This window comes from Oenanthe melanoleuca, chromosome 15, assembly GCF_029582105.1.
Source record: "Oenanthe melanoleuca isolate GR-GAL-2019-014 chromosome 15, OMel1.0, whole genome shotgun sequence".
Classification (NCBI taxonomy): Eukaryota; Metazoa; Chordata; class Aves; order Passeriformes; family Muscicapidae; genus Oenanthe; species Oenanthe melanoleuca.
Window position 1 is genome coordinate 2066378 of NC_079349.1, and position 22656 is coordinate 2089033.

General features: G+C 40.6%; 1 protein-coding gene across 1 annotated transcript in view; it reads right to left on the reverse strand.

Annotated features, from left to right (window-relative positions):
* Positions 1–22656, reverse strand: part of DNAH10 (dynein axonemal heavy chain 10) — a 49485-nt gene that overhangs the window by 6316 nt on the left and 20513 nt on the right. The window contains exons 33-67 of the mRNA XM_056504241.1: positions 21948–22136; positions 21699–21845; positions 20944–21135; positions 20659–20777; positions 20346–20504; positions 19918–20053; positions 19680–19802; positions 19371–19505; positions 18868–19081; positions 18503–18622; positions 17444–17589; positions 16902–17054; positions 16357–16617; positions 15617–15789; positions 15153–15246; positions 14133–14300; positions 13656–13844; positions 12872–13043; positions 11797–12000; positions 10942–11022; positions 10341–10538; positions 9572–9733; positions 9023–9197; positions 8067–8248; positions 7734–7870; positions 6732–6949; positions 6171–6392; positions 5518–5665; positions 4472–4751; positions 3903–4132; positions 3178–3451; positions 2436–2540; positions 1798–1952; positions 911–1065; positions 514–697 (exon numbers count right to left, since the gene is read on the reverse strand). Coding sequence (XP_056360216.1) covers positions 514–697; positions 911–1065; positions 1798–1952; positions 2436–2540; positions 3178–3451; positions 3903–4132; positions 4472–4751; positions 5518–5665; positions 6171–6392; positions 6732–6949; positions 7734–7870; positions 8067–8248; positions 9023–9197; positions 9572–9733; positions 10341–10538; positions 10942–11022; positions 11797–12000; positions 12872–13043; positions 13656–13844; positions 14133–14300; positions 15153–15246; positions 15617–15789; positions 16357–16617; positions 16902–17054; positions 17444–17589; positions 18503–18622; positions 18868–19081; positions 19371–19505; positions 19680–19802; positions 19918–20053; positions 20346–20504; positions 20659–20777; positions 20944–21135; positions 21699–21845; positions 21948–22136 — 6000 coding nt within the window. The remainder of the gene's footprint in view (positions 1–513; positions 698–910; positions 1066–1797; positions 1953–2435; positions 2541–3177; positions 3452–3902; positions 4133–4471; positions 4752–5517; positions 5666–6170; positions 6393–6731; positions 6950–7733; positions 7871–8066; positions 8249–9022; positions 9198–9571; positions 9734–10340; positions 10539–10941; positions 11023–11796; positions 12001–12871; positions 13044–13655; positions 13845–14132; positions 14301–15152; positions 15247–15616; positions 15790–16356; positions 16618–16901; positions 17055–17443; positions 17590–18502; positions 18623–18867; positions 19082–19370; positions 19506–19679; positions 19803–19917; positions 20054–20345; positions 20505–20658; positions 20778–20943; positions 21136–21698; positions 21846–21947; positions 22137–22656) is intronic.

Genomic DNA, 22656 nt, shown 5'->3' on the forward strand with positions numbered 1-22656 from the left:
TCCCTTTACCCTGAGAACAAACTGCCTCTGATGGGCTCATGCAGTGGGGTTTTCCTGCTAGGAAAGTGATGGTCTAAATGAGTCTGATAGGAGTTCTCCTACTGACTAAATAGTGGTAAATTCAAACAGCTGTTAAGCTCTGGACATCCTGCCTTGGTGTCCATAACAAAAAGGAAAGTCACAGGAAAGGCAGGAGAAGCAGCAGGAGAACTTTCTGGTAGCAAACACTTCCAACCACCTCATGTCCACAGCAACATCTTCTCATCTTTACTTTTTAACAGCTAAAAATCTGCTTCTGCATCTACCCTCACCCAAACCAGAACAGCAGCCAGTCAGCCAAATGGCCCCTTTCATGTTCAGTAAAATGTTATTCCCAAACTGACAAATCTATGTCAGAACCATGAGGTAACTCCACTTAAAATGGAGCAGACCTATGGAAAGGAAATTTGATCAGTTCCAGCATTAGGAGCATGGCTTGCACACAGCAAATCCCCACCCTCCCATCCAAGTTACCTCTTCTTGGCCTTGTCCCATGGCCAGGAATTTGAGTCTATCTGCTTTAAAATCTGTCCTCTCAGCCAGTTTCATGAGGTCACTGACAGGATCAGAGCCAGGACTTAGGATAAAAACCACAGGTGACAAAGGGGTGCTCTGCTGCAGGATGGCATCAAAGCTGATCACGGGGGGTTGCACGTACCTGGCAGAGGGAGAAGCCAAATGATTTGGCTGATTTGCACAGAGCAGCTGCCACGTGTGAACAGAGCTCTGCGCACGAAGCTCACCATGGACTGCACATGGAAATCATTGAGACACAAGCCCTGCTCTGCTCTTTAGGCATTGCCAAAGCTGAAGGCAGCTCCAGCTCTGAGTGCGCAGTGTGGCTGGGAGGTGAGAGGGGACAGTGACTCACGTCTCGCCCATGGTCACGGTCACGTAGTCGGTCACTGCTCGGTACATCCGATCCACGCGGAAGCACCGCAGCAGCAGCAGCTTCTGGAAGTCTGTGACATTCCCCTCATAGGGCTCTGGCAATGGGATCTGCTCCAGAGCATCTGTGTCGTACCACTGGCAAGAAAAGACAGCACACAATGCAAATGAACCCAGTGCCTCTGTCAGGGAAATTACTAGGAAAGAGAAAATTAAATTGATGGATGAGGGGCCAAGAGATACAACAAAAACAAAGAAAGTCAATCAGCTGCAAGTAAATATTAAAAGTTCAGGTGAATGTAAAAAATCCAACTTTTTCAGTATAAAGTATTCAAGTCCAGAAACACATTTGTACTTTCACTTTATGTCAACTAATTTTCTTAAGATATAGAAAATAGCATCAAAAGCAAAAAGGTATTAACAGATTGCTTGCAGGAAGAGATGGAATGAAGCTAAAGGAGGAACAAAGGAAATCTTGTTTGTCAATAGCCTATAGAATTCACTGCCACAAGAAGATCAAAGCACAATTTAGCAGCACAAAAACACCACTGAAATGTTGACAGTCGAACAGAAAATTTCCACTGACTTCAGCAGGGTAAATAACTCCTCTAAGGCATTAGACTGACAAATAAAAATTCTACAGTATACCAGGGAAGGTATTTTAGTTTGTTTTTTAAATAATATAATCCTTAATTCTTCTGCAAATAAGCCAATCACTAACTGAGGTCAAGAAGCAGAGAAAGGCCTTGAGGGAAGAAGCCCACAGTGACATCTCCCCTGTGGAGTGCTGTGACACATTGCATCACACTTGAACACTTAATACCAGATGAAAAGCTAGGAGACAAAACAGCATTGAAAAAAAGCACGTACATTTTTCCATACATCTGGATTTTCTTCCACATCATCTGGAAGATATTCAAATTTCTCAGGAAACAGTTCAGACAAGCGAATTAGGTCCTCCCAGCCTTGATCTGGAAGCCAAGGGTACGGTTTCTTTCGGGCACTCTTCTCCAGGGAAATATTGCCTAGGCACATTCAGAAACCTGAGTCAGTGTCCATGTCAGAAATCCTCCAATGCATGACCACACACAGTCCCTCTGCACAGAGGAACCAAGTAGAAATTTGTTCCTGGAAGCACTGTCAGTTTAGACTGGCCTGCTGAAGGAAAGATGGCATTTTACAAGTGCTTGCAAAAGCCAGAGTTTTTTATCTGTGCAAACATTCCTAAAATTATGTGTACACAGTCAGAAAATAAATACAACATAGTCAGAAGGTAACTACAGATTACTTTCCTCATGTAACACCCTAACAATCAGCTAATGTGAAATAGAAATAGCAGGATCCCCAGTTTGTGCAACCCAACACGTGCACCTCTCCTCAGTGGGAGAGCTCCCCTTCTGGAGGTACTGGCTGGTAGTAAATCATGTCTAGTCAAAGATCTATCTTCAAAAGATCTTTTAGCTATTACTACATAGAGCTACATACTTACATAAAAATATTCACTTTACCTTTCAAAAAGAATTCAAATTCTTCTTGTGGAACTCGGCCCTCAGCTTGTTCTATCTTGACAGTCATATCAAAGGAGAACAGTAACTTGTGCTTCTCAAACAAGCCTATGTTAAAAGGACATTTTCAAAAATCAGCTGCTAAAGCTTGTAGAACTGGAGCAATTTTCAGTCCACATCCCACATCTGTTGTGGGGTTGATGGGATGCTCCACCTCTGGAAGTGCTCAAGGCCATTTTGGATGGGGGTCTCAGCAACCTGATTGAGTGAGTGGCATCTCTGCCCTTGGCAGGGGATTGGAACCAGATGATTCCTAAGGTCCCTTTCAAACCATTCTGTGATTTTATGATCTGGTCACCCCACAAAGATCATTTGGCTGATAGTTGGAATTGATATTCCTAAAGGTCTTCTTCAGCCTGAACAACGATTCTGTGATCAGGGGGATCAAAGCTGGAGCTTTGAATGAGACTTGAAGTGTAAATACAGCCCCTGTGAGCTCTATGATTGCCTTTACCATTTGTAACTGTGTTAAGAAAAACATTTCTGCAAGAGTTACACAGGCAATGTGCAATGTTCCTCCTAACAGAAATAGCAGGGAGGAAAGTGTGAACCAGGAGCAGTGCTGAGACCTGAACATCACTGAATTCCCTGCTTGGTAACTTGCCTCTTTAGCATGAACCAACTGAAGTCAGGGCTTCACCTTTGTTTGCACAACAGTCTCAGCCCCTGGTGAAACAGCACTAACCTGTGCAGCCATAGTTGTAGGTGTTCAAAGTCAGGGTATCCATGATGTTTTTTAACCTCTTAGGAAGAATAGGACTGGGCATGGATTTCCGAAGAGCGAATCCAAAAACCTCTAAGAAGGAGGCCAGTGAGAACTGGTACATGATGTTGACAAATGCCATTTCAGCCAGCACAGAGAAGAGAATGGCCCCTCTCTTGGCTGCTGGTCTGTAGCCATCTCGGAGAAGGTCGATATCTGCCGCGGTCGTCTCAGCCAGCTTCAGTTTCTCAATCACCTGGGCAGACAGGGATTTTATACTCCTGGAATTACTGTGCTGATCCAGAGTGGATCTATTATATCACAGTAATCAGAGCTGCTCAGTGCCTGCCTCTCTGTGTGACTGTAGAGGAAATCTGGGCAGGTAACTCAAAAGAAATTGTACAAATTATAAAAATGAAAAGTTAGATAAAATTAATCCCATCCTGTATATTTATGAAAAGTAAAGGCAAAGATTTACAAAAAATCATGGAAATAGTATTAGTTCAACTTCTGCCCAAAGCTGGGTTATGACCACCTCTAGATCAGGCCCAGTGTGGCTTTGCCCAGCTGTGGCCTGAAAACTCCAAGGATGGATTCTTTTGCTTTAGAACTGTAAGCAAACATTACTTAGGTCCTGTTAAGGACTTCCCTGAAGACAGACTACATTCTGTTTATAGATACCCTTCCAAAAAGCCCAGAGCTTGTACCTCAGTAGCTTTGAATTTTGTCTCTTCCAAGGTTTGCACCAATTCCACATTGTCCAACATGTTTCCTGTGGAAGTTGACAGGCCATGAAGGAGAGTGTCTTCCAGATTTTTCAGCAGGTTTTTGTTTTCACTTGTCTCCTGGATGAGACGTTCTCTCTGCTCCTCCAATTCCCTCCTTTCAAAACCCGTAATGACACTGAGCAGCTGATCCTCTAGGCCCTTGAGTGTAACTACAGTACAACACATGGACAGAGCACAGAGTTTTGTAAGCACAGGACAGTTTTTATACAACTTATTTCATCTCTCATAAAACTACAGCAATGCAACAGAGTGACCTGGTTAATGACTGTGTATCTTAATTCTACCGAAGCATCCTCACCTGACCAGGGCAGGAAGAGATACTTAGCTCAGTTGCAGATTAGAACAGAGAAGTGAGAAGGACTTTCTATTAAATAAGATGCTGAGTATAAGTTTTTTGGTTTCTTCCAGGTTTCAGACAACAACCCAGGCCCTAAATTTGCACAAGAGCATAATCCCTACTTTGTTATCAAGTACACACTTGAGCTTACCTGTATAATTGATAACAATAGCTCTGCCAAACACAGAGGGAGAAAACTTTGGGCTTGCTAATTTGGTGTTCAGGTACATTTTAAAATTACTGTCATAGTCCACCTCTTTGTCCCCCAGGACAATGAATGCTCGGCCCTGTGCAACTTTGACATTCTTCTCTAAGACATTGTCTATCACAGGGTCGATGTATTCATCAACACTGTGCACCAGGAAAGGGGTTCCATACTTTATGGCCTGTTCTAGTTGTTTCAGGAAATCTGGGTCATTAAAGGAAGCCATCTGCAAGAGAACAATGGGAAAACATGAAAGGGGAACTGATATTCATATTACTGAACAATATTATTTTGCAGTAGCTACCAACACTAATGAAGTTTGTACTTTGCTGCGTTTTGTTTTCCCTCTCACAGATGATATAAACTGCCCTTGCACAAAATAGTAAAGGTGCTTTTTTTCTGATTAGCTGAGAATAATTTCCATTTGGAAATTACCCTTTAAAGTTTTAGCTGTGCCACTAAGTGTGTTTATTGTCCTACGTGGAAGCTCCATCATGAAGCTGAGATAAATCACAATCTACACCAGCCCTTTTGTTAGACTCTCTCTGCATGTGCAGACAGGCTGAGGGAGCTGGGGTTGTTCATTCTGGAGAAGGCTCCAGGGAGATTTTAGAGCACCTTCCAAAGGGGCTCCATGAGAGCTGGAGAGGGACTTTTGACAAGCACATTTAGCAACAGGACAAGGGGGAACAGCTTCAAATTGAACAAGACCAGGGTTAAATTAGATATTAGGAAGGAATTATTCTCTGTCAGGGTGCTGAAGCCCTGGCACAGGTTCCCAGAGAAGCTGTAGGTGTCCCATCCCTGGCAGTGTCTAAGGCCAGGTTGGATGAAGTCCCTGCCCATGGCCAGGGGTGAAACTAGAAGGTGCTTGCCAATCCAAACCGTTCAATAATTCTGTGATACGTAACTGGTTCCCCATTCAAGGTGACAGATATTTATGCAGCTTTGAAAACAATCAGTAATGAGGTAAAGCAATCTTCCAATTTTACCTTCAGATTATTCTTTTCTTCTTTCTTCTTAATCCAGTGCAGTGCCTGCTGCTGTGGGTCAATGCAGAGTGGGAAGCGGCTGGAATACGTTGTCAGGATTCCATTCTGGATAGAGAGCTCATCTGGGGGCAATCCTTGAGAAACCCACCTGGGAACAGGATGGACCAAAGACCAGCCTGGGATGAAAACTCGATGGGAGAGCAGCACTTTTCATTTGTCAGCAAAATGGTGCACAATGGTGCACTGAGCACACAAGGACACACACTGTGTGTGATTATGGGGACAGTGCCACAGCTCAGACTGACTCACTGTAACTGCACTACTCAAAGCACCGACTGTTGCCTTAGGTGAGCAGTCCTGTGGTAGTTGATACATGGGCTACCTGGGCTTAGGTTTAATACCAAACCCATTGACATCAATGAAAAGACACACCTGTTGGGTTATGGAAACATATTTTATAGAGAACTCCTAAAAAACTTCCTAGAAATGGTACTACATGTGTCTAAGTTCAGTGAATGTCCCTGGAGTGTAAAGTACAACTTGTGGCTGTGCACCTCCACCCACAATGCCAATTCTGTGCTACAGACTCAGCTCCAGACTCCCACTTTATAATGCCCCATTCAGTAGTCCCTGGGTCTCCTGACTGGACATACCTGCTAACCTCCACCTCATCAGTCAGGAGGCTCTCTAATTTAAATGGATGGCTGGCAGGAATTTCTCGTGAGAAAATGTCTTCTTGCCACACTTGATAGAGCATTTCATGACGGAACTCCCAGCTGAAGGCTCCCACGTAGCACAGAAAGGCAGCAGCGAGCAGACAATCTCCAAGCAACTTCACCTTTCGTATCTCTAATTCCTTGAATTCCTCTGTCCACCTGATAGAATTATATGGGAGAGTCTGTACCAGGAAGATGAGGTTTAAGTGCAGAATTTTCTGCTACTTTAGATACAGGTTGACACAGACCCTCAAATTTAGAATCAGTTTTCTCTCACTATTATGGTGGCCACAGACACTGAGTTGATCTGAACCTTCTTCCATTTAATCTCAGATATTTTCCAAGAGCTAATGGATATTAGCTCAGAACAGATAATAGCTCTTCTCAGAAACAAACACCACAGAAAGCAACATTTTCAGAAATGTCTCCACCTGATAGATTTTATCCCTGACACATGAACCTCTTGTGTCAAAAATGATCCTCTGAATCTAGACTTACCTCTCATTTTCAGATTTCAAGCCAGCGATGAGCTTGTCAGCAGCCTCTAATCTTCTCTGCATTATCTCTGCTTCTGCTTGTAACTTTTGGTTTTCTTTTATTGCCAGCTCATATTTTTCCCCCAAAGATTTAAGCTCCTCCTGAATGGCAGCCAGCTCTGCCTGTATCCTTTCCAGTTCCCGCTTACTTAATTCGTAGTTCCGTTCTAGCATGGCCACCTAAAGCACATTTTGAAGGAAACATAAGAGTGTTCTCGTAATAAACAGTACAAGCCAAAATAACTGACACTGTCACCCTCCTCTTCCCATCCCAAATACACATCATGGTCTGACACTGCACTTCCAAAGCAGAGAAATCTCCAGTTTTCTACCCGCAAAGAATATCAAAGCACTGGAGGTCAGCAGGACTCTCATGCCTTAACAAAAAGGGAGGTTTGTCTGCTTAATAACAACAGTACTAAAACTCCAAAAATAATCAGACACATCATCTAGTGAATATTCTTTCTCTGTAGTCAGTTGTACATAATAGCCTTTTCTTGACAAAAATTTCCCAGTGTCATCTATTGGACATTAGATTTCCTTTTAATACAGCTGAATTTCCAGTCATCCTAGAAAAGGATAATCAAGAGGTCTGTGCTTAAGAAACATGGATTTAGTGTACTACTGACCTCTGCTCTGTCCAAATGCCATGGGTTTTAAAGTTTGTTTTTAGTAAGCAGCTCTAAACTGTGTTTTTCTGAGCATGTTAGATTACAAAATTCCAACTGAATATATTCCTCCCTCATCCCTCAAGCACTGGACCCACAGTCCAGCATCCTGACACAACAAATACAGTGATTTATGACTGACAACCTGCCTCACTGCTACTGCAATAGCTCTCCTAAACACCACTTTTTAAGCACTTCAATAGATAAAGTAGGCAGTCTATGAAATGGTCAAGTATTATCTTTTCCATCAGAATCACATTTTGACCTCCTCTGAATTTGATTCCAATATATTTTACCTTTTCTTCCTTTGGCTTGACTGTTCTAACTACATCACAGTAGGTCACCACTGCTTCAGCAAACTTTAACATTCCCAGTCCTGCTCTGCTGATAACTTCCATTTCAGCCCAGGTAGTATTAAGATTCTTTAAGAGAGCTACAAACACAAAAATATTGCAAGTGAATTGAATAACTGCAAAAACCCTCAAAGAAATAGCTTTTCCCACCAGCAGCATCAGCCAATGTCGTGACAGACAACAGGAAACATTTGTCAGAATATTAAAGAGACTCTGTTGGCTGTTCCCATTAGCAATATCCTATATTCACTGCTAGTACCCAGAAGAGGAACTCACCTCTCATAGCCTTCACATTGCTCCATGGAATTTCCCTAAAATCCGTTGTCAACAGAAGTCGCAGGAAATTTGTGTCAGCCATCATTGCTTTAGCATTCTTCCAGTTTTGTTCTTTGTAACCTCTCATTATCAGAATACAGTCCAGAACAACCTGCACCTGCTTTGGGGGTGTTGCAAAGGATCTGGAAAACAGAAAAAAAAGCCATCGGTGAAAAAGATAACCCAAGTCAGACAATAATTTTTTAACTACTCAAAAGCTCATAACCAATTCTTGTACTCAGATAATTTGATCCACAAAATAATGAAGGATTTCAACAGTGGAAAGCTTAAAACACTGAGCCTCGATATTCTTTCCTATGGCAGTGAAGCAGCTGAAGAAAAATCCAGAGATTTTTCTGGAGAGAGAAAGGAAACAAGTGTGGTAGGGAAGGGAGAGCCATTGCTGTTTTGGGGACAACTGTTTCAGGGAGAGCCAAAGACTGGATGTGTCTTTGTATCACTCCTCAAAAAAAGAGATGTATTATCAAAACACAGGGAGGAGTATATTCATTTAAAGAGAAAATACAGGGAAATATATTTTCTTGCAATGAAAGTATCCCTGTTATAACTGGGAACACATAACCAACTGTTATGTGTTCCTACTTACACAGGAAAAAAAGAGGAAGAATGAACAGGTTTGGATAGCCATTGTTCAGGCAAAAACCAGAGCAGGTTCTGGTGCATCAGACAGGCCAGAGAATGATGGGGCAAACAGCAAAGGCCTGCAAGAACTGTCTTAAGGCAAAGGCATGGGCTAGAAATCAGGGCATTCTGTTGTGACCTCTGCAACCAGGCAATTGATGTCCTGACCTTCACAGGCAGGTGAGAAAGATTGAGATTAAGGCTCAGACTCAGAAAACAAGGATCTCTCAGTGTATTTCCAAGAATTTATGCTACTATAGACACAAATGAGTCACCTGAGTTCAGTAACTTCAGCCTTGTCAAGCTTCTCAACCTCCCTTTTGGCAGCTTCCATCATAGGCTTGATTTGATCCAGTGCTGCCTCAGCCTCTGCCTTCTCCACAGCAATAACTTTATTCTGTTCCTGTATCTCTATAGCTTTTTCTTCACCCATTTTTTTCTTCTCCTCAGCTAGTAATTGTAAAGGCAGAACCATAAATGGATCATTGAAGTTTTATACAGAATATACACTAATACACTAATAGAGATTTACTCTGCTGAAAATCAGGAATTACCATCAAGTCAGAACCTTTGTGTTGCCAGCTTGCCTCTGGTTAGGAACATCCCATGCCCAGGTTAGGAACAGTTAGTGTTTTACACAGGGCATGCACAATCTCTTTTCCTCCATGTTTCCCTCTGATTTTCCTCTAACACTGAATTTCTGAATCAGAAGTTGCCTTTCTTGCCACTGCCTTTCCCACATTATGCCCTACACCTTGGAAAGGGAAGACAAGGGCAGGGAAACGGGGAACACTTCAGTAACACTTTAGTTGTAAACTCCCCACCTATTTCTGTGTTCTTCTTAATGTCTCGTAACAAAGCCTCACAAGCAGCTGTTTTTTCTGTTAGCACAATCTTTTGCTCAGCAAGTTTTATGTTCAGCTCAGCCAGCTGTACAGCAGCTTCTTTCAGCTTAACTAAGCCCCCATCCAGGCGTTTACATTGTGCTAGGTAGGAAAAAAAAAAAGGGAGAAATGTCAGTGATTCATTGATTGTCTTCAAGCACACAGCAACAGACAATCTCACAAAGAGAAAATATTTTTGAGGTGCACTGAAAGAGTTTCCTTTCCTAAGTCTTCCATCTAAAATGATGTTAATGTCAGTTGAGCAGACATAGTGGCCCTGTGCCACAACTTATTTGTCATATTACACTCTTTGTGTTATATCCTCTTCACATATTTCAGCATATTTCATATTGCTGCTTGAGGAAGAAAAGTTAAACCCTGAGTGAGGCCATGCTGGTATTAGATTTCATCACAACTCTTCCCCAAGCAGAGGAGTGTCTGGTTTGGAGATTCTGGCTCATGTTCATTCACAAAAGGATTTGAGGAGAGCCCATTGTTTGACAGAGTCTGAACATTCACATGTAGCCAGGATTTTGGGTCAATGTCAAAACACAGCCCCACAGCTGTGTGCCAGCACAGCACTTGAGATAGTACTGCTAACAGTTTTTGTATATTCTGGGTAATATGTGAGATTCTCACCAGAACTTCTTTTAGTTTTAGAATATTTAAGTCACTTATTAAAAAGGAGAAAACATCTACATAGCCTTACCTAAAACAAACTCATTTTTCTCGTCCAGCAATTTTGCATAAGTATTGAGAAAATCAAGGTAATTTTTTGGTGTGACGTGATTTATACGTCTCAGTTTCTCCAGAAATTTCTTGCTGAAGTTCCCTACAGATTCATGCACCATGACTATGTGGTCAATCACTGACTGGAAGCTCTCTGGTGGGATGCGGGGGTTTTTTCCTAAAATTGGGCAGAAGAAATAAAAAAATTCAAAGATTTGTGGCTTTTTTCAGAGTACAGCAATTACTATCTTTCTCACATATATCTAAGCCAGGCACAAAACAAGTCTCTTTTCTGGGGCAAAAAGCAAGAGCAGGGCAGAGCCAGAAGGGAACATCCTGGTAGATAGCCCCCACTGTCTGCAGAGTTAGGAACTTGAATTTTAGCAATTTTAAAAACCTATCTGATCAAGAAACTGCCATTCAGTGACATTTTTTGACTGAGTTTTTGCATTACCCATTTAGACTCAAGGTAATAAGCACAATGGGAAATGAAATTGTGAAATGCACAATATCTACAAAGTAAAGAATTTTCTCAGGCTATGCCATGGGTTAAGGGGTTGAAATACTGACATGTTACATACCTAGAAAGGATTGTGCAACTGCACACAAGGCCTGGGCAGGCCAGGGCAAGAACCAGTCAATACCAGTGTTGTTGACAAGACCTTAAAATAAAAGGAGAGTGTCATCTGAAAAATTCCTTTGTAAAATGAACCCTTAATCAGATGGGCAATCCGCTAATTAATTTTATTTACATCAAGAATTTGCAAATTAGTCTCGACTCCTTCTTAGTAACAGAATTTACTACAAAGTCCACACTTCCATTTTGACAGTAAATAATGAGCTCTGCCCTGTGCCCTGCTAACCCCCCTGAACCATTCCTTAGGCTCTACAGGACACAGTCAGGAGCTGCAGTAAGGTATTTTAGGGCCTGATTTAGCTCTCCAACCTGTGCCCTTCTTTCAGTCTCTTCTGTTCCCAGGACTCCTTTCAGCCACCTGCAGCACCTGCCAGGCTCAGGTGTTTTATCTCTCTATGGGTATCTCTCCCACCATGCCCTTTTTTTGGCTATGGATATAAAACTGTTTCTTTTCCCATCATCCCAGTTTCATAAAGATTTAGCACCACACTTTCTACTATAAACTACAGAAGAGAGCTGCAGACAAAGGCTGTGTATTTCCAGTTCAGTGAAGATGCCAAATTGATTTCCAGCTGTTCAGCTGCAAAATGAACTGATCTGATAAATGCTAATCAATATTGTTCACTGATATGTGGTAATTAACTGGAAAAATAAACATGCAATGCAAATCCCTAATCATGAAACCTGCTCTGCTTAGTTTTAGCTGCCAGACTTTTCTAAGCATCCACTGGAGATTTTTCTCTTGCCTGTAAATTTGTATTTCACAGGGAAGAGACTAAGCACTGTGGACAATTGATACCTGGGAAATTTCTGCACCACGTTCTCAGGTCCTCCCCAACTGGGGACATTCCCAGGACAATGTGAAGGTTGCTTGCACATTTGCTCACGAAATACTGCCAGATACTCTCTTTAGCTGGGCCCACTCCAGCTCTAGCAGCTTCTTCTGCAATCTGACTTAGTATGGCATCTTTTTCATCATCTGCAAAAAGGGCTGGCACCATTCCTGTAACATAAGGACAGAAGAATGCTGGTGAGAACAACCAGTAAGAGGAAACCATACGGCTGGGGATAGGGCAGATGAGAAACCAATTTTAAACCTAGTGCTGCAAAAATTATTCTGAGTAGTTTTGAATGAACCAATTCATCTCTCTATGCTTCTCCTCCTTCCCATAGCTCTCATGGAAAATAGGTCATACTTGGGATTTAGGGGAATAATTAATGCATTTTTGTTTGGGCTTCAGCAATGTATACAAAATATCACAGGACACTGGAAAGAAAATCTTCATTAGTGTCTGTGAACCATCAATTCACATTTCTGTTCTCTTAATCTTGTGGCAAATACTACATAAGTAACCCAATGACATACCAGGGACATGGAAAACTAGAATAAGGAAAGAGATACAATTAACTCATCTGTTCTCATATCAGAGTGTGTAAGAACTTCTATAGAGAGGGTGGTCACACAGTGCCAGCTGCTGCTCATTTTCAGCTGTTTCCTTCACTAGAAGATACCAAATTATGTTTCAGGACACATATACATAAATATACAAATGAACAGTTGCTGCAGTTCAGGTGAATGCTATTCAAAAGCCAATTGGACAAGTGGGATTGTGGCCAAATGCAGCTGAAGTTTCCCTCAGTCTTGGAGGAAATCTGAGACTCCTCCAGCATCATCACCAGCATGAATGAACCCTATAACCTCTCCAGACATATAAATGACTGGAAGAAGATTCCAGAAAGCCATCATTAAGGCCAATACCATTTCAGGTAATACTGAAAGGTGTAACTAAAGCAGCAGAGGACACAGGGTGAACCAGTAATAGCTGTATCAAGTTGAGACTATGAGTCACAAACAGAGAGGCTGCTAGTGGCACCTGAAGTCAACATGTTGTTGATGAGTTCCAGGAAACTCTCTTCTGCCACATGGCCATCTGTAAACAAGAAGACCACTGACTTGTCGTAAATACCCAGCTTCTGGTACAAATTTTTCAAATCATCTCGGAAATTATTTTCTCCATATCCTCGACACAAGATGATTTCAAATACCTAAGGATGAAAACATACACTGAGAAGACACAGATGGATCCACGACATGATGGTAACTCTGAATTTCAATTAGACTGAATCAAGGGGGTTGGTTTGGCCCCAGTCATCAGTAAATGTTTAAGTACCAAGAAAACTGTGCATTTGTACAACCCTGCAGGCTTGCATTTTCAAAATTGATTTGTATTCATCCTCTTTTTTTGTTCTTTCCTTCCAAGCCTTTTTAAGTAAAGAGCCTCTGAGAGGAACATTTCCTCTCTGAAATAATACAGTACCAATCACAACAAAGTTCCTCAAGCAGCACTGGAGTGCTGCTGTAACACATGTAAGTATCAACAGTAGTAGTTAGGACAATGAGCCCGTTCATCACCAAACCCATCCTTGTTTTCCTTCCCCAGTGCCAAAACCCAGATTCAGGCACTGAGAGCTTCCTGCCCAGATCACACACTGTCATCACCTTGGACCTCCTGGCAATCACCTCCCCCTGGGCTTCTTTTCTGGAAGAGCTGCCAGCCTCATCTGGTCTTGACTGACTCACCCCCATCCCCAATTTATTCCAAATCACAGTTTTACTTTCCTTGTCTTTTCTCCCAGCCAAGACACAGGGTCACTAACCTCACACCCAGCTGTGTGAGCAGCCAGTCTTGTCAGGGACTGCTTTCCTGAGCCTCCCACCCCGATGAGCAGGGCGTGCCCGCGGTCCATCCGGATGATGCGATGGACACGGATTAAATGCTCCAGAGCATCATCAAACAGAACCAGATTCATTTTAACATTGTACTCGTTGTAGTCATCCAAAATCTCCTTCAGAGAAAGGTGAACAGAATGTTACTAGGAGACCAAATGAAACAAGTAATAACATTAAGAAAATAGCCATTCAGCAGCATTATTCCTTTCCCATTCCTCAGGGAAAATGAACTATTGGAAACATGCTGACTCTCTTGCTGATCCTCAGTTTTCATTACTGCAAACCCCTAATGGGCATCAAAGCACATAAAGTTCTGTGTGCACACAGAAGAGAACAGATTTCCTGCAGTCTGAGGCAGGCTCCTGCCTGTTCCTCAGGCACAGTTCCCAGCTGATGCACACTACCTTAAAGAGAGCTTTTGCTACATCATAGTCTTGGATATCTTCATAAATACGAGCTTCTGCATAATTCAGTGCTGTTCTGAAATCTCCAAAAAGAACTGGATCCCTCATGACATGCTCCAAGTCATCTGGGAAATGCTCTTCAACCAAGGTTTTTATATGGCCTTGTACCTTCAAGGATATGAAATGAGTCAGGATTCTTGCTCAAATACTGATTTATTTCAAGGTGATACTTATGTCACTAGAAGATCCAAAGATTACAGCCCTCTTCTGTGTTCTATGTATGATCTAAAATGATCTGATTGGCAGTTCAAGAATGGTTAAAGCAATTGACTTGACATCAAAACAAAAAAGGAGAAGCCTGTTAAATAAAACACCTTCTCATATATAGGTGTAAACAGTATATGAATAAACTTCCCTTTTCAGCATTCATAGATGTCTCACCAGAAAGATCTCTCACAAAGTTTCAAAGTCTGCATTAATATTCTGCAGACTAATGTTAATATTAGTTGTGAAAATTGAGCTGGAGATGTATCTTTGTATATTAGAGGAGAAAGTTTTAACTACAAAAATCTGGAGCCTTCTTGGCCTACCTCTTTTTATGTAAGCAATTTCCACAGCAAAGCAAAGTGCTTCTATATGAATAGACTTTACCTCAATTTCTTTCCTAAATCTCAGGGTTTAAAATTGACATTATTCTCTTTTATCCCTTTTACTACTTGATTGTACAGTCACATTCTGGTACAATCCTTCTGCCAATCAATTTTCCTAGACAGGCAAACCAAGTGGTACTTTCCATTACTTAAGCAGATCTGCTTCCTTAGTCTGCCATCATCATGTTGGTTTAGGAAAAATTCTTCCATGGGCTGTGTTTTAAATTAATGAGCAACATATTGCTTAGAAAAATCTGCAGTTGGACACCAAGACCTGAGTCCAGCACTTGGTAGTGGTAGTGTTGCTGTTGCAAATTAATTGCCATAATAATAGTCAGTTACTACTAAAAAACTGAAAGAAATAACTCACCAATTCTTTGTCTGTTTCATTAATCAGCCTGTCATGGAAAACCCTCAGGCACTCATTTCTCCAAACTCTCACCATCTGGGTCACTGTGTGAAACCTGAAATAACATCAAAATATCAGACTGCACCAAATGAGCTGGCATGATTCCTAAGGCCATATGGTTAATAACAAGGACCAAATTCTGGACTGACCTTTTTACTCTCTATGATTTGATTCTTTTTATAGTAACTAATTTGCTTGCATTTTTACCTCTGGTATCTTATTTAAGAGAGACTAATGCATCAGTGTTTGGCATTGAGAGTAAGATCACAATTTAGGATGTTCTATTTATCATTGTGGTTTAACAAAAAGTAACCAAATGTGATGGATTTCCTGTACCAAATTACCTCAATTTCACTCAGATTCACAAAAAAAAAAAAAAAAAAAAAAAGGTGCAGGACCACTAATGACAATTTTTCTATTCTCACCTTTCTGGATCTGTAAGAACAAGTCCGTTATAGACCCTGGAAAGATCCCGCAGGTTAAAAATGTAGTGGAATTTGGAAGGAGTAGGGGGCAGGTCAGTAACAATCATTTTATAAAGTTCCAAAGTGCACAGAGTAATCTTGTCAGAGATGGCTGCTATGGATTCATTAAAGGTCTGCAAACATGAGAAAGAAGAAGTGTTTTCATGAGACTTCCCAGACAGAACTCAGTGCTATTAAACATAATCTGCTTTCCAGCTTTTAAACCTGTGTGGTTCAAAAATTCTCTGTAGTATGAACATTGTGCAGTTAAATGTTCAGGGTAGGCTCCATCTCTGGAACCTTCTGAGTGCTCAAGATAACATCAAACTCAGTGAATGGAATTCCTACATGATTTCTAGAACAGAAAAATTAAACTGCTCTTTTCTTATCTAATGTTGCAGGTACCTTGGCAGTAATGCATTCTATTGCATTTTTCACACTCATTCAGGAAAGAGTTTTCTGATCTTCGTATATTTGCTTAAAGGAACTGCAATCAAATCATTCATATATTTCAACCCATGAAAAGCCCCAGGTTTGTAAATTATCAGCTGGCTTGAATGTTTTACATATTACACAAGAACTTATCTAAACAATGTAAAACCCATTGAGATACAGAGGAGGAAAAGAAAGGTTTGTGTGAGGTTACATCTGTTTAAAAATAATACACCTGTTGAGCAATCCTTTAAAAACAGTGAAATTACCGCAGTGTGGCCTTTCAGGATGGAGAAGTAGATCAAATTCAGTGATTGCTCAGAAGGAAAAGGGATGTTAAAAACACTGAAGAGTGAGATGAATCGAGGGTCAACTTCATTCCGACCCCCTCCAGCTTTGCCCATGGCAGCAACAAAACCCAGGTCTCGAAGAAATTTAATGTTCATCTCTTTACCACGATCATACATGAAACCTTTCTCTAGCAGCAGCTTCAGCAGGGCAATGGGTTGCTGTGTGCCATACTCATCAACCTGCAGGATACACAACAGTCAGGATACACCAAAGCACAGTACATCAGCTCACCAATTACTGCTTTAAATGTGGGAATATTGGGTTCCATACTCAGGAGAACAAAACAGGGATTAAGGGATACTTTGTAAAATTCTGGCACTGATTGTGAACACTCATCCCAATGTCTCCTATGGGAAAAGTGCCTCTTCTCTGAGATGAACTAAATGCACACTGGATTTGTGCATGCATATCAGTGCCACTCCAAATGCTTCTGTACTACCTTGTAAAACTATTGACAGCTTACCCTTGGCATATTCATATCATCCATGAACACAAGGAGACGTTTCCCCATGGGAGGGCCAAAACTGTCTTTAGTTCGTTTCTCTACATTTGTCTCCAGGTTTCTCTGAATGTCCATGGATGTTGTACGAGAAGAGAAGTTAATTACCAGCACCAGCTGTAAACAGGAGGAGATGATAAGAATGGGTTCTTGTTGGGGCTTTTTTTTAACTAGAGCATTCAAAAAATTTTTTTATATTAGCTGTTAGACATACAGGAAATGCTGCTCAGGTCCATTATTCACTTGAACTAAGAAAAATGACAAAGAAAAATAAGCCCTTAGCACTTTGATAATATATTTTTACTTTCTATAATTGAGTCTGTACAAGGGAAAAGAGGACAAAATATCTTTGATCTTGAAGGATTTTCAAATCAGTCACACACTTTGGGTCTGGAGTCTGCAGTCATGTTACCCAAGTCAATACTGCAACCCACAATGCAAATTTAACACAAGGGCAAAGAATGAAAATGCAGCTTTACAAACAGGGCAAAATGCCTCAAACATACATTATAGTCTTTGTCCAGATTGCTTAGGAAGTTCTGTGTAGTTGCTGTCTTAGATGTACCCGATTCACCCACAAGAACAACTGGACGTTTCACTTTCACCATCTGCTCCAGTAACCAAGCAGTGCGTGTGGTATCCACTGTGGGCACTGAAAAAGAGCAGGAACACAACCACAAATGAAAATGCACCACTGCTGGGGGATTTATGTTTATAGAATAGGGTTGGAACACACTCTCAAAGTATTAACGTGCAGTTGCACAAAGACATAATCTGAATTATCAATTCACTAAGAACTCTGAGAGAAAATTTTAATTGCTTAACCATCTCTTTTCAGTCTTCAGGATCTTTTCTTCTATATATGTATACTAAGAGAGAAGTTATCTTTCATATAGGAGGGTCATGGTTTGGTTAAGCTCCATTTAATCCCTATTTCAAGGATGTAATCAGGATTTATTTGCATCATAAGCATTTTCCCAGAACTCTACAGAGATGAATTTTTTTCTATGTGAATAGCCTGCATTTGGAGCAACTTCAGAGATCATAAATTTATCTCTCATTTCAGTGAAGTTAACCTGTGCTTGCTGGAATATCACTGTAAATGAATGTGCCTAAATTTGTCCTTAACTATGAAAAGAACCATTAGGCAATGCTTGAACTACCAACCAATAACAACAGCCCTAAAAATGTAATTTTTATCTACTGAATATCTTAATCATGAGCTGATGTTTTTCTAGAATTTCTGGTAGAGCAAACTGTGAATCTTCTGCTATTCCAGCTTTTAAAAGGCATTATTAGCTCCTAAATAAGCCTTATTAACTGAAATGTGTTTTCATCCTTTACTCACTTTTTTATTACACAATACTGTAAACATCAACTTTATGGCTGCTAAACTGCTATGAAAAGAAATTTAGAGAAACTGATTTGTGCCATCACAAGGAACTGAACCTGAGTAGATGACCTTCAGTACAGAAAAAGGATGTCTCATGTTAAGTGCCATGCACTCAGTGTTGGGACATTATGAATTAAAAGCACATTGTCACTGTATTTTATCTTATACTCACCTAGAATGTCAAGAAATTTCACTTCAGGATTATGAATATATTCAGGAACAAGCTGCGTCCAAGGTACCCACTTTTTTTGAGATGCATCAAAATGGAAGTCATACAAAGTTGGCAGCTGACCTGCAAATCATTAAGCAACTGCAAGTTTTTTTAGGACACTGAAATATTTCCTAAGAAAACAATCTGATTGAGATGAAAATGAAGGGTAAGATTACAGACCATGTTGGGCAACACTTTTTTCTATTTACAAGTCATTTAACCTACTAAGGCATCAACCAAAATTCCTCTACTCTAGCACCTTCATGAAAACTATCACTTTTCCATTACAATGAATGGATTCAGATTAAATTATGACAATATCCTACCTGGCAGCTCCCCTGGCTTAGCCAGGACATTCTCACCCTGAACAATAGTCATGCAGGAAACACGTTTAATGTTTTCATCAAATTTCATTCTCCCAGCATCAAGAAGAGAAGCACCTAAGGAACAATACAAAGCTTCCAAGAAAAAACACTCCAGAACATCAGGACTTTCAGGCTGTACCAGTAGGACATCCAGCATCGCAGTCAACTGCACAACCTGTTGGAAAAAGGACAATCTGTAAATAAAATTGCCATTTAGATGCATGAAAACTCTTAATATGTTTTCAGCTGATTGCTGGTCTTTTGCTCTTACAGGTGCATCTACTGTTATGTGCATTAAGTTCAGCAGAAGAGCATTTTTAGGTGCTGATTGGTTTGGTGTCTCTTTGTGCTCATAGCAAACTGACAGACTCTTCTCTTGTGCTTTCTTCAGGAATGTTTTACTTTCTCCATCATTCTTCTTCCTTCTAGTTAAACATGCTCAATCTTTATTCTCTGTTTCTTACCATATTTAAATCTGTTTGAGGAACAATGGTCTTCAGCCTCCGTTCCTGTTTGCCATCCACAATTCCCTCCACAATCATATCAATAAGGTAGGGCACATACTTTTGAAAGAGACGATCCAATTCCACTTTCTCTTTCTAAGGAACAGAAGAAAGACGATAATGCAGCTGGAAAGAAAAATTTTGACAGCAGGACTTCCCATAAATACCTGGCTGACCAGATATGATTACTCTTAAAGGAATAAATTCTACCAAAAACTGTCTCAATTCAGTGTTAAATACAAATACTCTCCAAACAAGTGCAATTCCCACCTCATTTTCTCTTCCTTTGACCCACTTCTGCCAGAAGGGCTCATATCTCAGATTTTTAGGATCTACAAAGACCATTCCGCAGCGGGATACTGTGGCAGGAGATGCATACTGTAAGTCCCCAACCTATAAAATAATCACACAAGATAATGATAAAGATAATGGTAACTGCTTTTCAGGCTTTGGAGCATCATCTGTAACTAACTCTTCCCCTATATCAAATGGTACAGTCATTTCTTACCTCAAACAACAAAGCACAGTGTGCCTGAAGCCTAATCCGCTCCCCATTTGCCAGGGTCAATAACTTGTTGTCATCCATGACAGAATTCATGTTTTCAACCCAGAGAGCATCCACATCTCCATCAAAGAGAATGTACCTGTGTACAAGAGCCATGGGGCACTGACTGATCTCTGATTTTGCTAATATATCTCTGTATTCAGAGGTGTCATCAATGGTGTCATTGTCAGTCCAGGTATTTTGAAGTCTACCATTCATTTTTTATAACTGCACAGTTTCACCTAGACTAGAAACTCACAGGAGATAGAAAGACCCCTAGACACTTCCTATTTATTTAGCATTTGTTTCTTTAAATAGTGTCATATCAATTTTTTTTAATTGATGTAAGCCCCAGGATCTCAAAATCACCACAATGATTTCTAGCTGCCTACCTTCGCTCTTTCTTGTCAGTGGGTCTGTTGATATCCCTAAAAATGTTTGACAGGACTCCATCTGTCCAGTCCCGTGAGACAGGGTCAAGGATCCCATACAGCTCAATCACACTCATAGCTTTAGGGTTCAATGTGTAAAGCTTTGTCAATAATCCCAGCCTAAAGATACAGCAAGAAAAGTAATAGTAAAATGTCACACTATCATCTCATGTTAATCCAAGCAAATACTCTGGGCAGCTGTTGACCCTGTCATGACTGGAACGAGTAATATAGACTGTTCCATTTTACAGCCTGGTTTATATTCTACACTCACTTGTTTTGGGCCTGACACAAGGTTTTAATAACAACTGTCTTGCCACCTCCAGTAGGTCCAACCACCATTGTAGTGTGACGAGTTAACATTGTCTCATACATCTGAACTACTTTATCCACCTGCAAAATAAACATGGATTCAGTAGACTACTGCCATGACTCTTTGGACAAGGTTAGCAGCTGGTCTATATCAGCTAAGTCTTCCTGGAGCCACTCCACGGTGCAACAATGCACCTGCAGCCTCATGTTTACAGCAAAACCTCAAGCGATTAACATTTTTTTATACCTGGACTGGTAGAACAACATAACCCCGTTCTTCCAGCACTTGTTCCACAGCATCATTAAAGTCAGGGTAGCGGACTCGAGGGCAATCCAGGCCAGGAAACAGGTCAGAGATCAGGCCAAGGAAGAGAGGTACATCTTCAAACACAAATTTAGGAAGATTCATATCTCGCAGAGCTCTCATTAGAACAACGTCCTAGACAAAATATAGCAAAATCAATCTTTACCAAATAGTTAACTAAGCAGCTAAAATGAGGTACTTCAAAACTTTAAATTGTTAAAAACTTGATTATTTCAGTACAGCTTTTGGAATGTTTTTTGTCATCAGTTTCTAGTGGAAACAATAGAGGTTGCTTTATATGGATTATGCATATCAATAAGTAAGAATAATGCACTGCCTTTTTCTACCATTTTAATCAAGTGCCAAATGGCTGCAGTGGTCCATACCACAGCTTTCCTGAGCTGGAGTACTCACTGTTCAAAACCAATTTTTGCTAGTCATCCAGAGATATTCACCTGGCTATTTGCATCCTGAACTTAACAAGCAGGAAAATCTCATTTTCCATAGATTTCCCTACTTTGACTGGAGTTCTAATGGTAGAGATCACAATGAAACTCAATGAGAACAAAGTGAAATAGTAAGACAAATAACACCAATGTTCCTATTTCCAAAGCAGACAACCTACATTAGATGGGGAAACACATCTCCTTTCTAATGAAAAAGATGATATGCCCAGGGAAACCAAGAAGCAAGTCTACCTCACTGAGCTCTGCTGATCCTCTTTTCAATTCTCCAGCCATTACCAACACTGACTTAAGGGCCCGCAGTCCAAAATCATAGTGATGTTGTTTAGAAAGCTGTTCCCTTGCCAGCTTGTACAGCACTGTCATCTTTTTGGCAAGGACCTGTTGGAGATTTAATTTAAATGATCAGAAATGTGCACATTGCTACTGGCCATGAAAACATGGGTGGGTACATGGGTATGGGTAACAACAATATTTTCTTACCTTTGCTGTAAGGAACCCTTCAGAAAACAGCATTATTTCACAGATCTGTTGAAGATCTGGTACAATAACAACCACAGGCCTGAACAGAGCTTTTACAGACTCGGGGAGCTCAGTCCGGCCAGCATAACCGGGATTCATTGTAATAAAAATGCCAATCCGGCTGTCAAGGGAAATCTCCTGTCCTTCAAACTAAAGGCATAAGAAAACATGAGAACAATGTGAATTAGGGACTTTTAAAAAAAATTCTATTTGTTCAAAGAGAAAAACAGTAATACTGGGGCACCCACTTAGGACAAACTGCTAAAATATTTAGCTTTAGACAGTCATCCTGATACAAACAGAGGGATGAATGTACCTACTTTAAGATACTTCACAAGCATCAAATTTTCTGTCTGATGTTTTTTAATTCCAATAAGCATCAATAAATAAAGCCTCACAATCCACATCAAGTTATATTACTGCAGTTCCTCATTACTACTATACTATTACCCCATTTACTTGCTATTATCTTATTAAGATCACTTTTATCTCTCTTCACAAAGGAGCAACCTAGCAAAGGATTAGGCAATCAGCACGGATTTAACATCTTTCAAACCATAAGTACATACTCAGGAGTTTGAAATGTTCAGCACAAACGAATTACAGAAGCAGCAACCCTTTGATCTAATGATGGAATCTAACCCTGTATCTTGGCCTGAAAAACAAGATC